Source organism: Lactuca serriola, chromosome 7, assembly GCF_051521515.1.
Source record: "Lactuca serriola cultivar US96UC23 chromosome 7, Lser_US96UC23_V15, whole genome shotgun sequence".
NCBI lineage: Eukaryota > Viridiplantae > Streptophyta > Magnoliopsida > Asterales > Asteraceae > Lactuca > Lactuca serriola.
The window spans coordinates 153,322,005-153,341,551 of NC_136414.1; the positions used below are offsets into that span (position 1 = coordinate 153,322,005).

The window sequence follows — 19,547 nt, forward strand, 5'->3', positions numbered from 1 at the left end:
TGGTAAATCATGAGAATGTCACTGTTACTCCTCATTTAGGTGCTAGTACCATGGAAGCTCAGGTTAAATGAGATAAACAGAGATGTACTTTCATATATTTGTGTATTGTAAGCATCTTACTTTCATTTCTTTCTATTACAAGATTGTACTTTTCATTTTTAACTTTTTTTTCCACTGTTAACACATCATACTTCACAATCTACCAAATAATAGTATTGTACTTTCATTTTTTTCTTATTAGGACATTGTACTTTGAAAAATCTACTGGATTATAGCAATGAAAATTGCTTTGTATTTGAATGACTTTTCTATAATGGATAGAATTTTCAAAATACAATGTTGTAATAGGTGCAAAAAGTAGAATGCAATAATAAACTGACTAGATGAAACTACATTGTTGTTTCTTGCATTTAACCTTTTAATTTAAAGGTTAAATGTAAAAAACAACAACGTACTTTCATTTATATGTTTTTTAATAGCATTCCACTTTCATTTCCTCCTATTATATCATTGTATTTTGAAAAATTTATCCATTATACCAATGTCATGTAAATACAAGGTAGATTCCACCGCTATAATTTGGTAGATTTTTCAAAGTACGTCTGAATAAGAAATTTTTTTGAAAGTGAGCTGTTATTATTGGGTAGCATTGTACACTGAAAAATCCACCCTAATCATTTAATGTCGTCTAAATAGAAAACAATTTTCACCGCTTAAAATTGATTTATATCTTTCAAATACAGTGTCTTAATAAAAAAAATGTTATAAAGTGGTAACATGCTTTCCTTTATTTTCTTAATATTTCATTTCCTCCAATCATAGCATAGCACATTGAAAAGGCATATCCTAATTATAGCAATGTCTTCTAAACAAAAAGCAACTTTCACCATTCTAGTCAGATCGAATTTTTCAAAGTACAATATCTTAATAACAGGAGTGCGGTCTGATAGATTGCAAGTTTAACGATATTTCAAACTATAATTTGGTAGATTATTCATTGCTATTCTCCGCAATTTGCCTCTAAAATAATGCATAGAATAGAGTTAAAATTATATATTAGCAGTTACATATATAAAAAAAAAATCCAATAAACTACATTCCATTCTAACAAATCAACCAAACATGACTACAAAATGTAACTGACTTATTCCATTACCCTGTCTCATTCCATACTATTTGTTTACATTTTGGGTATAATGTGACAAGTAACAAAGACAAAAAATATAGACATTGGTCTCACTAACATTATTACAACCTTAAATTTCCATCTAACATCTTTTAACACAACAATATACCATTGATTCAATGTGGTAGTAAGTTCTATTTCCCCAAACCACCATCACCACATTCTTTACATTCTCAATTTCTCACCAAAACCGGCTTTCTCATATTAAATCTTAACCACAACACTTCATGAACCCGAGACAAATGGCAAACTAGCAACAACCGTGGGAGAAAAATGTAAATTCTGAGTTGCTAAATATGTAGCAATCCCCGCAGCATAACCCGCAAAAGCAAATCCACTTGCCTGAAACAAAACAAAAAGAGATTTTCACTTGCAAAATTACTATTTTGCCCTTGCTACTACTTATGTTAACCAATTTCATGCATATTTTATTGTCATTTTCATGTATAAAATAGGGAAAAACACAAGGTGTATGTAATATACCTTTCTTAGATACCAAAAAAAGTCGATCTTTTCCATTCCCATTAAAGCAACACCAGCAGCCGACCCGATAACAAGCATGGACCCACCAGTGCCCGCGCAAAATGCAACCAACTGCCAAAATTGGGAATCTTGTGGGTACGAGGAAAGGTCGTACATCCCCATTGCCGCAGCCACAAGTGGAACATTGTCTATAATTGCCGAAACTACCCCTATTGCGCTTGCAATCAACTCACTACTTGCAATATGGGCATCAAGGTAATTTGCGATTTCCCTAAGAAGCCCCGCCGCCTCCAGGCTACAATTTCAAGATTTCCATGAAAAAAGAAATCCGAGTCAGAAGTGTATTTACATTTTCGGTCCCTGTGGTTTAGTAAATTTTATGGATTTGGTCCAGCTTTTCTTATTTTGTTTCTGACGTTTATCAGACCCACAAAGGTTTTTTTTGTCACTCGGAACCCATCTAAAATTTACTAATTTGTCCTTGATTTACATTTAGTATTAATTTTACTTTTAGGCCCATGCAAAATTAATATTTTGCCCTTACTTTTTACATTTAGTAATTGCCCTTATTACTACATTTTCATTTATTATTAAATTTACTTTTAGGCTGATAAACCAATGCAAAATTACCATTTTCCTCTTATTTTAAAATTTAGTTTTGGCCGTTAAACCCAAGCATGACAAAAACCTTTGTAGTGACGATGAATTTTTGTTTAAAAAAAAAATAGACCAAATCCATAAAAAGTAGTAAACTTCATGGGATGAAAAATGTAATTTACCCTAATTTCTAATAAGTCACGTTTCCACAATGTTTGGCATGCATTGGACAAATAGGGTAAAAAGCTGCAACTTTTTATCCCACCCAAAAAGGTGAACAAGGTGGGACAGAGTCAAAGAAACTCTTTTGTTGTGCAAAAGACGAAAATACCCTTCTCATATGATATATACAGATAAAACAATTTTAGTGCATACCTGCTAACAGACAAAAGGATCCCAAGGAAGAAAAGAGCTCCTTGAGTATCAATGCGTGATAAAGCTTGAGGTACTTTTAAGCGTTGTCTTTCGGATTCACCATAGTGGATAGCATCAGTCAGAATCCAAAGAACTCCAAGCCCAAATAGCATACCCAAATAAGGAGGTAAACCAGTTAAAGCCTTGAACACGGGAACAAACACTAATGCCCCAATTCCTACTGCAAAAACAAGTTGCCCACGTGGCGCCATTTGTTCCGAAGCTAAAACATCATCTGTATTTTGCCCCTTTCCATTAACTTCACTAAACAAGAGAAAAAAAAAAACACAAATGGAATTGGTTAATTAATGTGTATAAGTTATGATCCAACACTTTAATCTTTTGGGGATTTCTAATTCCTTTCGTTGTAATTGTTGGGAGTATTTGAGCCCATTCGTTATTTGTTCTTTCTTTCTTCTTTTGTTTTAGAGTGTAGAAAATTGTGACGTAAGTCTTTGTAGAGTGTGGGTAGTTTGAGAGATTCGTCTATGTGATTGTGATAACTTATCATAATATCATATAGTGGATTTTTCTCTTTGTACAACAAATGACCATAATATTTTGTCATATAGTGGATTTTTCTCTCTGGAGGCCTGTGGTTTTTCTCCGCTTTTGATGTTTTCCAAATATATTCTTGTTATTAATGTTTTTTTTTTTCATTTGGGAATATTTGAAACGATTTCCATTCACAGTGTTAAGTAGTGTTAATTAAGTACCTGGAGAAGGACATGAGGGCCAAAGGCACTGCGAGAGAAACCACACTAGGCACAAATAAACTCTGTAATAAAAAAAAAAAAAAAAAAAAGGTATCAAAAAATTGTTTTTATGAGAAAGTCAACTAAGGTCAACTAATTATCGAAAACAATACCTTCATTGTAGGCAATGTAGATATTTGGCCATGTATCCAAAGCATAGTAGTTGTTACATCACCAATTGGAGTCCATGCTCCACCAGCATTTGCTGCTATCACAACTACAGCACCAAGTAACCTGTCAAACACTCCACTTTTTATCACATTGCAAAAATACAAAAAATAAAAAAAAAAAAAAAACAATTTTACTAAAAATAAAATTTCATACTTTCGGTATTCTGATGGAGGTACAAGTTTCCTCAATAAGGAAACCATGACTATTGTAGAAGTGAGATTGTCAAGGATTGAACTTAGAAAAAACGTTACAAAACCAACCTGAAAATTATCATTAATACCATAAATAAGTATTTACCCATAATAGCAATTTACTTACATTTCTTTACTAATAATACCAATATTGATATGGCCAATTTACTTTATTTGTTACATATTGCCATATCTCTTAAAAAAAAGTTGTTATATTGGTCAAAAGAGTAATAAAGTACATTGTCTATATTGATAAAATGATTGTAATGTAAATTTATAAAAAAAACTATTGAAAATTCATATTTGATGAATGATGACTAACCACCCAAAGAAGGGAACGAGGCTTGCGAGTTGTAATATTATCAGTAACAAGTTTAAAGCCTTGATGCGCATCAATTATCTCCACAATTGTCATTGCACCAAGTAAGAAAAATACTATTTCACTCACTTCTGCTGATGCGTGTGTTAATTCTGCTACAGCTATGTCAGTTGAAGGGGCCTACATGACAACATTCCAAACTTTTGGACAAGAAATGTAACTAATCTTTTTTTTTTTTTTTTTTTGACTGAATGAACTGTCTGAAATGCAGAAAGAACGATATTGGTAACTTCGATGACTTACTCCAATGCTTCGAATGACCCACAAGCTAACTGCCATTAGTAAACCAACTCCACTTTTATTAAAAGCGAGTGATTCTTCAAAGATTATGCCAGCATACCCTAATCCAAACAACAACGCCATTGCAAGATCCTGAAATGAAACTAGTTAACATTATCTTCATAAGAAGATTGAACAAGCTATGAGATGAGAGAAAGAGAAAAACCTGGTTTTCAGCGACCCATGAATGATTAATGGCGACTGCTCCTGTGGCAGCTGCTCCGAATACTGCAAGAGCTTTTAATAAATCGGTTTTTGGCTGGTAAGTAGCTTCATATTCTTGAGAACTTGTTTCATCGACTGAACATAAAGGATCACAAGATCCCGATGATGTTACATCCTGATTTCATCCATATGTTAGAAGAAGATAATAGTTATTTCTCGAAAGGGTTTTTGGTAGTCGAATTGATTTCTAGTTTTCTACAAGGTTTTTTAGGAAATTCAAATCAAATTATACTCTCAACTATCGATCTGAAGCTACTCATCCAATTGGGAAATTGATTCATTTGATAATATAATAGAGAAATGGTGAACTTAGTAAGACCTGAAACTGCTTATCCGAATTGGGTTTCGGCTGTTGTTGAATCGATGATGGGTTTCCTCCTCCTTCACGTGCTTTATCTTCTGCACGTGCCAAAACGCCATTTCTGTGTAAAAGCTGTGGACCTCTGGGTGGGAACAGAGGCGGTGGCGGAGGTAACGATACGAAGGAGCGTTTCCGGAATTGGGGGTGAAGGGAGTGAGAGAGGTGGTGAGTTTTGAATGGAAGCAGAGTGGAAGACATTCGATGGTTAGCCGGAGGATATGGCGGTGGTGGAAGCTGGCCGACGGTGGTGGTAGTGGCAAGGGAGGAGCGGGGATTTGGGATAGTCGGACAGTAAGAATATAAGATTCAAGACACAAAATCTTGTTTGTTATCTTTGCTTTTGCACGTCAAAAGTACAAGTATTGATGCATTTGGTACCAAACTTCGAATTCATCGGAATCACCGTTATTCGCCGGTATCTTTTAAACAATATTTTCGTTGTAGTCCTCTAACTTATGGTCAAATATCATTTGAAGTCCAACATGTTATCTAAGGATAAATAGCTTTTCTATAAAAAAGTTTAGTGGTTAAAATGAAAAAGAGTACATAATTTTGGTCCTTCATTTTAGCATACTACATGGTTTGGTACCAAAAAAATATCGGTTTGAAATTCCGGTCCTTATTTACTATGTCATAATGTTTTTGGTCTTTGTCACTAAAGTCGTTTACAAAGGAACAATAAATGAATGTAAAATGATCAATTTTGTCCGTCATTTTTTTTTAATAGTAATAATTAGTATTATTAGTAGACACACCTTCACACCTTCCATATAAGCAAAGGTTTGTGTATTGATTAAGTCTACCCTTGGTTTTTCACAGATCGTTCGGCATAGTTCCTACCATGAGCTCCTAGATAATTTCAAGCATAAGAGTTGGGAACGAAGGACATTAGGTTTATTTTTTCAGACTAAGTTAACATATTTTTACAAGTTTAAATGGATAGCCCTTAGGTTTAAAAAAAAAAATAGAGCTAATGAAAATATATAAATTCAACATCCTTAAAACATGGATCTAGTTGGACATAATTTTACCAACTGAATCAACCATAGGGTTCTCAAATTATATACTCTTGATGCATATGAGATCACAATCTAGGTAGATTGTACATATGATGTATCTACATCAACCAATCCAATTTACTGCTAAATCTCATCTTGATAAAAGACTCCTTATCTTCCTTGTTTTATCCTTGGCTCTTTTGAACTCAACAAATAAGAGATAGGAGATCAAATTTAGGTGAAGGAGAGGAAGAAATTAGGGTTTTGGAAATTGTTACTTAGTTCCCTTGATTACCCTAATCCTTTCTTATTTTCTTGTTGGAAAATGCTTGTTAGGCGTGTTAAATCTAACACACAAAGATGGGTAATATTTAAAAAGGGGATTTTTATTAAAATACAAGTTGAAAACAAATTACATAAAATAATGAAGGCAGAAAAAACAAACTTACTAAAATTCATACTTTGAATTAAGCTTCATAGAGACTCTTTTAGTTATGCAAATAATAGATCGACATGGTTGTTTAAAATGCAAACTCTAGCAGTTCTCTTTTGCCAAGTTTTCTAATCAAAATAAGCTATTTGAGTTAAAACTGATTTTTCCTAAATTAACTAACTAAATAAGCAAGAAAAGTTGTAATAAGATCGGTGTAAAAATTCCCAACAAAATTCAATGCTTCTCACAAGCTCAAAAGTGTAAATGTTTTTATATCATTTACATCAATATTAAATCTCATCACATAATACTAATTGATGTTGTTACCTTTATTAGTCAATAAAATATTTACAGATTTTATTAACTTGATTAACTAGAATGATTAAACCCTAATTCAAGCGACGCACATGAAACGAATCAAAATTAAACACTCGATAAACATAAAATTGATATTTACTAGATAAAAACACAGATCATAAACTAAGTCTGGTATTACTTGCATAAAAAATCATAGTTTGAGCAAAACTGAGATCTAAAGTTATTAGCCACACATAGCTAAAAGTGAATCAAAATATATAAGTCGGAAATCTAGAAAATAAAATTTTACTAAACTGAATAAACAAGTCAAATCATAGCCTCCATAGAATTAAATTTGTAGAGAAGTCATCTGAAAATCACTAGAAACTTGTAAGGAGCCACTAGGGTCTCATTTGGGTGGGGGGGTGGGGGGGAGGGGAGGGGGGTTAAAGGGATTTATTTATAGGAGTAGGAAAATCACTAGAAACTCGTAAGCACGAAGGACTTACACGGTCTTGTTGTGGGTTAAAAACGTGTTTAGAGTTATTTTAATGGAGTGCAATGTTATTTTGAGGGTTCAGGATACTTACACGGTTGTGTAACAAGGTACACGGTCGAGTAAAGTGAAAGTGGCATGCTATCAGTAAAACATTATCCATGTAACACCTTAGTTTCGTCTTATAGTATAAACGGCTAATTACGTAAATATACATTTTTTATAGAAGACTATTTAGGATAAATAGTCTTGATAAAAGTCGTAGTAGTCGTAAAAGCGAGAGCGTGCATATAGAGAACGCCTAAATCTAACTTCGTAGGAGGAAGTTATGATTTTTAGAAGTGTTAGCGTAGCAGTATACGATACAGAAACTGAAATTAAGATCGGTTGATTGTTAGGTAAAACAATCTAAACGAGAGTTGAAGATCTCATTAATACCTATCCGTCAATATAAAGACAATCAAGAACGAATAACGTATTAGAGAGTTATGATTTTTATACAGACTTTAACAATCTAAGCCTATAAAAATATAACTTTAAAAATAAAGTGAGAATTAGCCGACATAGTCTAGATGAAAGTTGTAGATATTATCGACATCTACGTGTGGATACATAGAATGTTGAAAACAGAGCTCATATGAAGAAGTTATGGAATTTACAAAATCTGTATTTTGCACGGCACGCGGAGCGCGCGAAGAGCGTGGCGTGCGCTTCTAGAAGGTGGCAATGCGGACCACATAGAAGCCGCCACGTTGCACAAAACAGCAAGGGTACGTTGCGTTAAGCATGCGACACACACCTTGAAAGGTGCGACGTGCATGTCCAAAATCCGCTTATAAATAGCATCAAACTCCCCTTATTTCTTCCACACGCCTTCATAACTCTCTCTCTCTCTCTGGAATTTCCACTTCTTTAGTCCAAGTTTTTCCTAGATTCTAGAAGTTTTAGCCGGGTTATGATTCATTAAAGAGATAGAAGTGTTCGGGTCAAAGTTCTGCCCGCGACTTTTCTAGTTTTCGCTAGAAACTCTCTGTAAGTTAGGCTACATTTATTACGCTTCAAGTGTAACTTATATTTATATTCATAGTCGTTGTTATGAATTGTCACAACTAGCATTTTAGTTAGAAAATTGTATTTCGATGTAACCATTCAACTATTGTAAATCTTATACTCTAAGTAAATCTCACTCAATGCTCATGTAGATTCATCAATTATGTTCCTCAAAGAGTCTGAAGCCCTAAGAACCATGGTTTGAGTCCATATTGAACTAGGGTTCCTTATTGGGCCTAATGGATCAATAAGCACCCAATTCAACTTTATTGGACTTAGAAGCCCTAATTTGATCCTAATTGGACCCAATTCATAAATCTAAAACATTTTGGACCATTTGGGCCTAAAATGATTCATTCTAACCCTAATGGGTCTTATTGGGCCATAATTAATCCATTTAACCTTAGTGAGCCATAAGCCCATTCTTTTATTCTATTTGGGCCATGAATGCTTCCAAGAGCCCAATGGGCAGAAAAAGTTTATGTTTAGGACCCAAATATCCTAACTAAAGTTAATGGGCCCAAACTACTCCACCCTTTCTTCTTGGCCTAAAAATATCAGCCCATGTATAAAAAAAAGAAGAGAATTAAGGGGGAGGGGGTTGACTTGGAGATGCCACCTCCATATTGCCCATCATGTATCAATGTTAAGATCTCCCATATATTCATAATAGTCACCTCACCCCTCTCTCTCTCTCTCCCCTCTCTTCTTCTGCTCTCGACCGAAGACAACACACACACACACACTACACCAAATTCTCTCCAAACATCTCTAAATCAGCCTTCCTCTTTCCATCAAGATTTTCGAGATTGTTGCATGTGTTCCAAGAAGGTTCTTCACTAATATCATCAATCCTTGGTAAGATCTTGTACACTCAAGTTAAATTGCTTCATTCTTTAGCTAATCACTGCATATCAACATCTATTTTGTGATTTTGCTTCCTAGAACTTCTTAAGTTCGAAATCCACTCAAGAAAGCTTGTTAGTATCAAAATCTTCTTCATTTCTTCTTCAAAACCGAAACATCAAAGCAAAGGTGAGTTCATACCCCCTTGTTTTCAGTTTTCATATGATTTTTGGGGGAGAATACAAGTAAAATGTGTAGATATATGTGTTTAGGCATGTTTTGTGTGAATTCTTAGTTTATTTGGTAATAATGGGTTAGATTTTAGAAAATCTCAAAATTTTAAGTATTATTTAACAAGGATCTGTGAAGTATGACATAATATACATTACATTATCAAGCCAAAAGTGAATACATGTTTAAGATGCAAAAGAATTCAACAAAAACCTTTTTAAAGGTCCAAAATTGTCAAGAAAACAAAAGATAAGGGTAAAAAGTGAAAACTATGTTTTTAAAGGGGCCAAACAGGTCCTTCATGCATAAAAAGGTATTTTTATGCTAAACATACTTTTAAAAGGGCCAAAAATGCAAATTTTAGCTTAATGGGCCAAAACTTTTGGGCCTCACGGTTTTGGGCCCAATTTGCGAAAAAATGAAGTTTTGGGGTTAAAAATGTTATTTGGCCAAAAGTTTGAGTCATAAATATAAATAAACCAAATTTAGAGGTGAAAATATCATTATTTTCAAATTGGAACAAAAATGTAAAGTTTTCCAAAAATTGGGCCGAAAGTGTAAACTTTTACAAACTAGGGGCTGAAAATGTATTTTTCTGCAAAACAGGGTTGTAACATCCCAAAAATACGAGCCAAAAATTTCATTTTTAAAACATATATTTAGCAAAACATTCGAAATAAAATGTTCACCGATCATAACATTCCATAAAGATATCGCATGTCTGGAAAAACATTTTCATAAAACATAGTAATGTCAGAGTACAAATCCCCAGGAAGATCTCATAATGCGGAATACAAGGCATGTGTGTGATGGGCCGCTACCGCGCCAGCTCTTTCCCCTTCGAAGAAGAGGTACCTGAAACCAAAACTGAAAACTGTAAGCACGAAGCTTAGTGAGTTCCCCCAACATACCACATACCATACAATCACATAACATACATATATTGTCAGACATATCTGGGTTCCCGACCTACCCCTTTGGTCCTCTCGACCGGATACTGTCTAATATATCTGGGGGCTGGCCTCCCCTTCGGTCCTCTCGACCGGATACTGACCAATATATCTAGGAGCTTGCATCCCCTTCGGTCCTCTCGACCGGATACTGACTAGCATATCTGGGTGCTGGTCTCCCCTTCGGTCCTCTCGACCGGATGCTGGGGACTATTTCACCCCCTACCACTACCACATAACACATATATCTCATAATCTATCTAGCATGGCTGGGCATGACCGCCCCTTCGTCCTTATCGACTGGTATACTGGGGACTATCTCCCCCTACTATCACTAGCACATAGCATCATATCATACTAGCACAATAACATATCACAGGTAGTAGCAACCCTAGATGAATATCACAGAGACAAACATCTATCATACAACCCTACTGGTGGGCCGGCATTGTGGCCGTAGACCCACCGCTACTGGAAGGTAACTCACCTCAAAGTAGTTGCTGATCTGCGTGGGAACTGACTGTCTTCTGCTGCTGCCGCTCCGGAAATCCTCCGGCTATATTTCCCACAAAATCCTTAGTCAAATACTGCTAACTGACCTCAGGGTAAAATAACCATTTACCCCTAACCAACCAAGAGTCAAAGTCAAAGCCAACTGCCAACTGGCCCGACTCGCCGAGTTGACTTGCCAACTCGCCGAGTCCTTATCCCTGTGTCCGACCATAAACCCGTCTCTACTCATCGAGTTAAGCATTTACTCAACGAGTTCTCCTTCTAAGCTAAAGGCCAATAGTCCTTCATCGTACTCGCCGAGTTGTATGAACAACTCGCCGAGTTCATCTTCACCCAAAGAACACTCTATGTTGAGACTCGTCGAGCTGTATGAACAACTCGCCGGGTCTGTTCTTGAGGCAAGAAGATTGTCTTGAACTCGCCGAGCCATGGCATTGACTCGCCGAGTTATTTCATGAGTGAGTCTGTCTTCCGACCCACTGAGTCACACCCCATGACTCACTACTCCAACCCATAACAGGAAAAGGGGGACAACTCGGGGACTCGCGACTCGACTCGCCGAGTCCGAGGAACGATTCGCCAAGTCTGCCACATGCAAATACTATATACTCGATTTTCCTTGAATCCAGTTCATGCCATTCATAGATCTGGGTTTCTAGGGCCTGATTAACACGTAAAGTTTCCAACTTTACGTGTAAATAAGCACCAATGAGGGTTTTAGGGCTCAAAATGCACCAAAAGAGTAGATTTAGGGCTTTCATGCAATATGGCTCCATAAAGGCAGAAGATCCAAGCTCCTGGAGCTCAATCATGCCTAGATCTAGAGGCTAAGCAACTTATTACCAACCCTAATACACAAACAAGCATGGGGAAAGGCTCAAGAAGGACTTTCAAGGAGCTACAAGGGACAATAAGCATGAAAACAGAGGGAAACTGAGTTATACCTCAAGGAAATCACTGAGATAACACAAGGATGCTTGGCCTCCTTCTTCTCTTCTTGATCTACTCTCTTTCCCCCTCCAAATCTTCAATAAAACACACCAAAATGCTTCAATCTCATAAGGAACAAGGCTTGAACAAAGTAGAGAGCTCTGAGGGTGAAGGGAGCGAGCTTGGGGGCGGATAAGAGGGTTTAAATAGGGTGCAAACCCTTGAAATTTAGGGTTTCATCAGACAGCTGGGACTCGCCGAGTCCAGAATGTGGACTCGCCGAGTCGCCAACTTAAACGTGCTCCCAAACCCGTCTCCACTCGGCGAGTTGGGCCTACAACTCCCCGAGTCCAAGGCTAAAAAAATGAAAATACTTAGATAGATTTTACATACCAGGAACCAGGTGCTACAAATCTCCCCCACTTATTTTAGACTTCGTCCTCGAAGTCTGCTGCTCGATCCTGAAACAGCTCGGGGTAATGCTCCATCATTTCTTCCACCGGCTCCCAAGTCCATTCCGAACCCTTTCGGTGCTGCCATTGCACCTTTACTAATTCCACCCTCTTGTTCCTCAGATCTTTCGACTTCCGGTCGAGGATTGCGACTGGGTGCTCAATGTAATTCAGGTTGTCATCAACCTGTATATCCTCTAGCGGCACCACCGCTGAATCATCCACTAGGGACTTCCGCAGCTGGGAGACATGGAAGGTGTTGTGGATCTGACTGAGCTCGGCTGGCAGATCCAACCTATATGCCACCTTGCTCACCCAGGCTATAACCCTGAACGGACCAATGTATCTCGGGTCTAACTTTCCCCGCTTCCTGAATCGAATGACGCCTTTCCAAGGCGACACCTTCAGGAGAACCATATCCCCGACCTGGAACTCTAGGTCTAATCGACGCTTGTCGGCGTAACTTTTCTGCCGACTATGCGCAGTCTGAAGCCTGCTTCGAACCTGCTGGATCCTCTCGGTCGTCTTTAGCACCACCTCGGTGCTCCTCATGACCCTCTGGCCAACTTCACCCCAACATATCGGGGTCCTACACCTCCGTCCGTACAACATCTCGAATGGGGGACGGTCAATACTCGCGTGGTAGCTGTTGTTGTACGAGAACTCAGCCAAGGGAAGATAGGTATCCCAACTACCACCGAAATCTAGCACGCATGCCCGCAACATATCCTCCAAAGTCTGGATGGTCCGCTCGCTCTGACCATCCGTCTGCGGGTGAAAGGCGGTGCTAAAATGTAGACGAGTGCCCAACTCATCATGAAACTTCTTCCAAAACCTGGAAGTGAACCACACATCTCGGTCTGATATCACTAACACTGGCACCCCGTGCCGCGCCACTATCTCCCTGATATAGATATCAGCCAACTTTTCGGCCGAGATACTCTCCTAGATCGGGATAAAATGGGCGCTCTTGGTCAATCGATCCATGATGACCCAAATCGAATCTACTCCTCGCGCAGTCCTTGGAACCTTCGTGATAAAATCCATTGTAATATCTTCCCATTTCCACAACGGGATGTCCAACGGCTGCATCTTGCCGTGCGGTCTCTGATGCTCGGTCGTGACCTTCCTACAGGTCAAACACTACTCGACATATCATGCCACATCCCGCTTCATGCAGGGCCACCAATAGTCTAGATGAAGATCCCTATACATCTTCGTCGCCCCTGGATGAATAGAGAATCGGGATTTATGCGCCTCCTCCATCAAGATCTGGCGCACGCCTCCGAGATACGGCACCCACACCCTACGGTGTAGTGTCAATAATCCTCGGCTATCATAATCAAAGGACGTGACTTGACCCACTATTCGCTCGCTCTTCCGATGTTCCTCCTTCATAGCCTCCTGCTGAGCTTCCCGAATTTGCTCTAACAGTGGAGTCACCACCGTCATCCTCATACACACATCCCTGATTGGTTCCACTTTACGGCTAAGCGCATCGGCACCACGTTGGCCTTCCCGGGTGGTAAAGGATCTCGCAATCATAATCCTTTACCACGTCCAACCATCGATGCTGCCTCATGTTCAGATTCGGCTGATCCATGAGGTACCTCAAACTCTTGTGGTCCGTGTAAATGGTACATCGAACCCCGTAGAGGTAATGCCGCCAAATCTTGAGGGGGAAGACCACCGTCCCCAACTCTAAATCATGCGTCGAGTAGTTCGCCTCGTGAGGCTTCAGCTGCCTCGAGGCATAAGCAATGACATGACCCCTCTGCATCAATACCGCGCCTAAACCCGAGATGGACGCATCACAATATACCACAAAATCCTCTACGCCCTCGGGCAGGGCTAAGATTTGCGCCTCGCACAATCTCTGTCTCAGAATCTCGAATGCTGCCTGCTGCTCAGGCCCCCATCGAAAGACCACGGCCTTCCTAGTCATCCGTGTCAAGGGTACGACTATCTTGGAGAAATCCTGAATGAATCTCCGATAGTAGCCTGCTAATCCTAGGAAACTCCGAATCTCGGATGGAGACTTCGGAACCTCCCATCTCATCACGGCCTCCACCTTGGCCGGGTCTACTGAAATCCCGTTCTGGTTGATGAGGTGCCCAAGAAACTGCACCTCTCGCAACCAAAACTCACATTTGGAGAACTTGGCGTACAAGCTCTCCCTCCTTAAGGTCTCCAAAACCTCTCTCAGATGCCCCTCATGCTCCTCCTGTGTCTTGGAATAAACCAAGATGTCATCAATGAAAACTATCACAGACCGATCCAACATCGGTCTACATACGCGGTTCATGAGGTCCATGAACGCGGCATTAGCATTGGTGAGCCCAAATGGCATCACCACGAACTCATAATGGCCATAACGCGTCTGAAACGCGGTCTTCTACACATCCTCCTCTCTGACCCTCATCTGATGATATCCTGAACACAAATTGATATTGGAGAACCAAGATGCTCCCTCCAACTGATCAAAGAGGTCATCAATCCTCGGGAGTGGGTAACGGTTCTTCACCGTCACCTTATTCAGCTCCCGGTAATATATACACATCCGATGCGACCCGTCCTTCTTCTTCACAAACAGGATTGGGGCTCTCCAGGGTGAACTGCTCGGTCGAATAAATCCCTTATTTAGCAGCTCCTGCATCTGCGTAGACAACTCCTGCATCTCGGGAGGAGCCAACCGATTGGGTGCCTTGGCTATCGGAGCCACACCAGGAACTAGGTCGATCCTGAACTCTACCTGACGCTCCGGAGGTATTCCAGGAAGCTCCTCCGGGAACACATCAGTGTAGTCTCGCACCACTGGAACCTCGCTCACCGTCACCTTACCCGTCTCCCGGGTATCCATAACATACGCGACATATCCCGCACAACCCTGCTGAAGATAGCGCCTAGCTCTCACTGCTGAACATACTGTAGGTCCACGTTGTGGCCTCTCGCCGTGGATCACTAACTCTCCCCACTTGGGGTCCTGATCTGCACTAACTGCTGTGCACAATCTATCACCGCCCCATTAGGGCTCAACCAATCCATGCCTATAATCACCTTGTTCCCCCGCAAAGGGATAGGAACCAAATCCAACAAATAGCGCTCCTCAAATAACCTTAGGACACAATCCCTGAATACTGCTGACGCTCGCACCAATCGATCATCGGCAATCTATACCTCTAAAGGGCAATCCAACATGCCCGAAGACTCAGTAAACCTCTTGTTAAGCGCAAGGGAAACAAATGATCGGGTGGCACCCGAGTCTAACAACACCTGAACAGGAATACCGTTCACATGGAACGATCCTAATGCATATACACAGAGCACATATCAATATCATAACATCACAAAAATAAAGTAGAGGGAAAGAATCATACATGTCACTACATCGGGTACGGCGCGTGCCTCCTCTGTCATCAGCTGAAATGCCCGACTCCTCACCACTGGAGCCTCTGCCTTACCCTGCCGGCCATTTGTAATCCGCAAGGTAGCTGGAGCCGGTGCCTTAACCGGCGCTGATGTTGTCAACTGGGGGCAATTGGCCTTCTTGTGGCCCCTCTAGTTGCAGTGAAAACACAACAACTCTGATGTCTGAATCACAGGTGCAGGGGCGGTACAATCCCTGCTAAAGTGCCCTAACTTGCCGCACTTGTAGCAGCCTGACGATCCCATCTTGCACGCTCCCTCGTGCGTCTTGCCGCATTTCCTGCAGCGGCCCCGCCCCTGTTGGCCTTTCGGCCCCACATCTGATCCCTTGGGCTTCTTCCCCGAAGCCCCCATAACATGCCCCTTCTCCGCCTTCCACTTCCGAATGTGCTCCAGATCTATCTCCCTCTCCATTGCCCTAGCAATCATAGAGTCCAGGGTAGGGCAAGCTGAAAAACTGACATGCTCCCGAATATCAGCTCGTAGCATGTCATGATAGCGGGTCCTCCTCATATCCTCATCACCCGCGTACTGGGGTACCAGCAACGCCCTCTCCCGGAACTTGGCGGTGATCTCTGACACATTCTCCGTCGTCTGTCTCATATCTAGGAACTCCCTGGCCAGCTGCTGAAGCTCGACAGTCGATGCAAACTTTGCCCTGAACCTGGTCACGAAGTCCGACCAGGTCATAGCCTCGACAGCTGAGGCTCCCAACGAGTCACCAACGGACTCCCACCAATCCCTAGCTCGATCTCTCAAACATCCTGTTGCATATCTCACCTCCGACCCCTCAGGGCAGAAGCTAGTCAACTATGCAGACTCAATGTCTGCAATCCATCGTCTGGCAGCTATGGGGTCCTTCGCCCCATGAAAATCCGGCGCACCACTGCCCCGGAAGTCCTTGACGGACAGTGTGTGAGATTCTGACTGGCCAGATGCCATGTCGCTCCTGAATGCCCGAAGGCGATCCTCCATCATCTTCAATATCCCTTCCTTGATCGACCCGAAGATAATGGGGGTCGACTCAAGGATGCCTCTGGTGATCTCTAACGCGATGAACTCGCGTAGCCCCTCATCTACTGGCTCGGAACCTGATCCCGAACCCGATCCCTCTCTTGTACTGCCAACTGTTGGCCTCGAGCATAGTACCACCATTTTGAAATACAAAAGAAATAACAACTGTTAGTGATACTGATACCTATGAAGGGATCACACCCACTACAAGTTCCCTGGTCTTATCTTGGCCTTCCTTGGTTCGGGTACGGATCCTCTACTTTCAGTAGTACGGGCCCATACTACCTTCCACATCTATCCGTACCTTCTCCAAGGACTGCCTTGACTCCACCAGATCCCTTTCGCTACCGCTGATCTCTGCTACTCTTATCCAAGGCTTACCCTAGGAAACCTCTAACTCCACCCAACCCAGTCCTCAGCTGCTGAAGGTCTCTTTATGATGCCAATTAGCTATTACCTGAATACAATCACATGCGACGAGGCTCGGATAATCCTTCGAGTAAGGGACTCATCCCTACAACGGTTAGGACTCAAACAAGAGCTACGCAATAGGGTCAAATCCAGCACTCTGAGATTATTCAACCCTGATCACATGTGACATTCACATATTCACCTAACAGCTAACTCCCATCACTCAAAGCCCACATAGCACAAAGAAAACAACATTTGGACAAAACGAAACAATCTCAAGCAACTCTATCCTCGCAGAGAAAAACTAAACTAACATGCAATGCTAAACTCGTACTATCAGTCATAACCTAAACAGGCTATCCTACTGTTGTCTACTCAATTCTAGCATGTAACTTTTCATACACTGAAGCACATAAAGCAGGCACATAAGGCATCACTCCTAGATCCTTAGTCCTATTCTAGCATGTTGTTCTACTGAAACTGGTAAACATAACATAAGCTTGTATGGGTACTTTGGGGAATACTTACTTGAGCTTGGCCGGTCGCGCACATCACACACTTTGTTCTTTCTTAAAACCCTTTACTTAGCCTTTTAGAAAACATTTTTTTTCAAAATCTTTTAATCCCTCGATTTGAGTTAAAACACCCCCGAAGGTGTGTCCGACTCCCTCAAACTAGGGCTCTGATACCAACTTGTAACATCCCAAAAATACGAGCCAAAAATTTCATTTTTAAAACATATACTTAGGAAAACATTCGAAATAAAACGTTCACCGATCATAACATTCCATAAAGATATCGCATGTCTGGAAAAACATTTTCATAAAACATAGTAATGTCAGAGTACAAATCCCCAGGAAGATCTCATAATGCGGAATACAGGGCATGTGTGTGATGGGCCGCTACCGCGCCAGCTCTTTCCCCTTCGAAGAAGAGGTACCTGAAACCAAAACTGAAAACTATAAGCACGAAGCTTAGTGAGTTCCCCCAACATACCACATACCATATAATCACATAACATACATATATTGTCAGGCATATCTGGGTGCCCGACCTACCCCTTCGGTCCTCTCGACCGGATATTGTCTAGTATATCTGGGGGATGGCCTCCCCTTCGGTCCTCTCGACCGGATACTGACTAGCATATCTGGCTGCTGGTCTCCCCTTCGGTCCTCTCGACCAGATATTTGGGACTATTTCACCCCCAACCACTACCATATAACACATATATCTCATAATCTATCTAGCATGGCTGGGCATGACCGCCCCTTCATCCCTATCGACTGGTATACTGGGGACTATCTCCCCTACTATCACTAGCACATAGCATCATATCATACTAGCACAATAACATATCACAGGTAGTAGCAACCCTAGATGAATATCACAGAGACAAACATCTATCATACAACCCTACTGGTGGGCCGACATTGTGGCCGTAGACCCACCGCTACTGGAAGGTAACTCCCCTCAAAGTAGCTGCTGATTTGCGTGGGAACTGACTGTCTTCTGCTGCTGCCGCTCCGGAAATCCTCCGGCTATATTTCCCTCAAAACCCTTAGTCAAATACTGCTAACTGACCTCAGGGTAAAATGACCATTTACCCCTAACCAACTACGAGTCAAAGTCAAAGCCAACTGCCAGCTGGCCCGACTCGCCGAGTTGACTTGCCAACTTGCCGAGTCCTTATCCCTTTGTCCGACCATAAACCCGTCTCTACTCCTCGAGTTAAGCATTGACTCAACGAGTTATCCTTCTAAGCTAAAGGCCAATAGTCCTTCATCCTACTCGCCGAGTTCATCTTCACCCGAAGGACACTCTATGCTGAGACTCGTCGAGCTGTATGAACAACTCGCCGGGTCTGTTCTTGAGGCAAGAAGATTGTCTTGTACTCGCCGAGCCATGACATTGACTCGCCGAGTTATTTCATGAGTGAGTCTGGCTTCCGACCCACTGAGTCACACCCCATGACTCACTACTCCACCCCGTAACACGAAAAGGAGGACAAGTCAGGGACTCGCGACTCGACTCGCGACTCGACTCGCCGAGTCCGAGGAATGACTCGCAAATACTATATACTCGATTTTGCTTGAATCCAGCTCATGCCATTTATAGATCTGGGTTTCTAGGTCCTGATTAACACGTAAAGTTTCCAACTTTACGTGTAAATAAGCACCAATGAGGGTTTTAGGGCTCAAAGTACACCAAAAGAGTAGATCTAGGGCGTTCATGCAATATGGATCCATAAAGGCAGTAGATCCAAGCTCCTGGAGCTCAATCATGCCTAGATCTAGAGGCTAAACAACTTATTACCAACCCTAATACACAAACAAGCTTGGGGAAAGGCTCAAGATGGACTTTCAAGGAGCTACAAGGGACAATAAGCATGGAAACAGAGGGAAACTGAGTTATACCTCAACGAAATCACTAAGATAACACAAGGATGCTTGGTCTCCTTC

The 19,547-nt window shown here is 41.2% G+C and overlaps 1 protein-coding gene across 1 annotated transcript; it reads right to left on the reverse strand.

The window, feature by feature from the left end:
• Positions 1-1,123: 1,123 nt before the first annotated feature.
• Positions 1,124-5,389, reverse strand: NHD1 (sodium:hydrogen antiporter 1). Its single transcript, XM_079009100.1, has 10 exons — positions 5,000-5,389; positions 4,622-4,795; positions 4,420-4,548; positions 4,120-4,296; positions 3,760-3,866; positions 3,549-3,669; positions 3,397-3,458; positions 2,642-2,944; positions 1,670-1,964; positions 1,124-1,528 (listed from the first exon to the last, which is right to left on the reverse strand). The coding sequence occupies exons 1-10, from the start codon at positions 5,237-5,239 to the stop codon at positions 1,412-1,414; spliced, it is 1,725 nt and encodes a 574-aa protein (XP_078865226.1). The 5' UTR covers positions 5,240-5,389; the 3' UTR covers positions 1,124-1,411.
• Between the last annotated feature and the right edge of the window lie 14,158 nt (positions 5,390-19,547).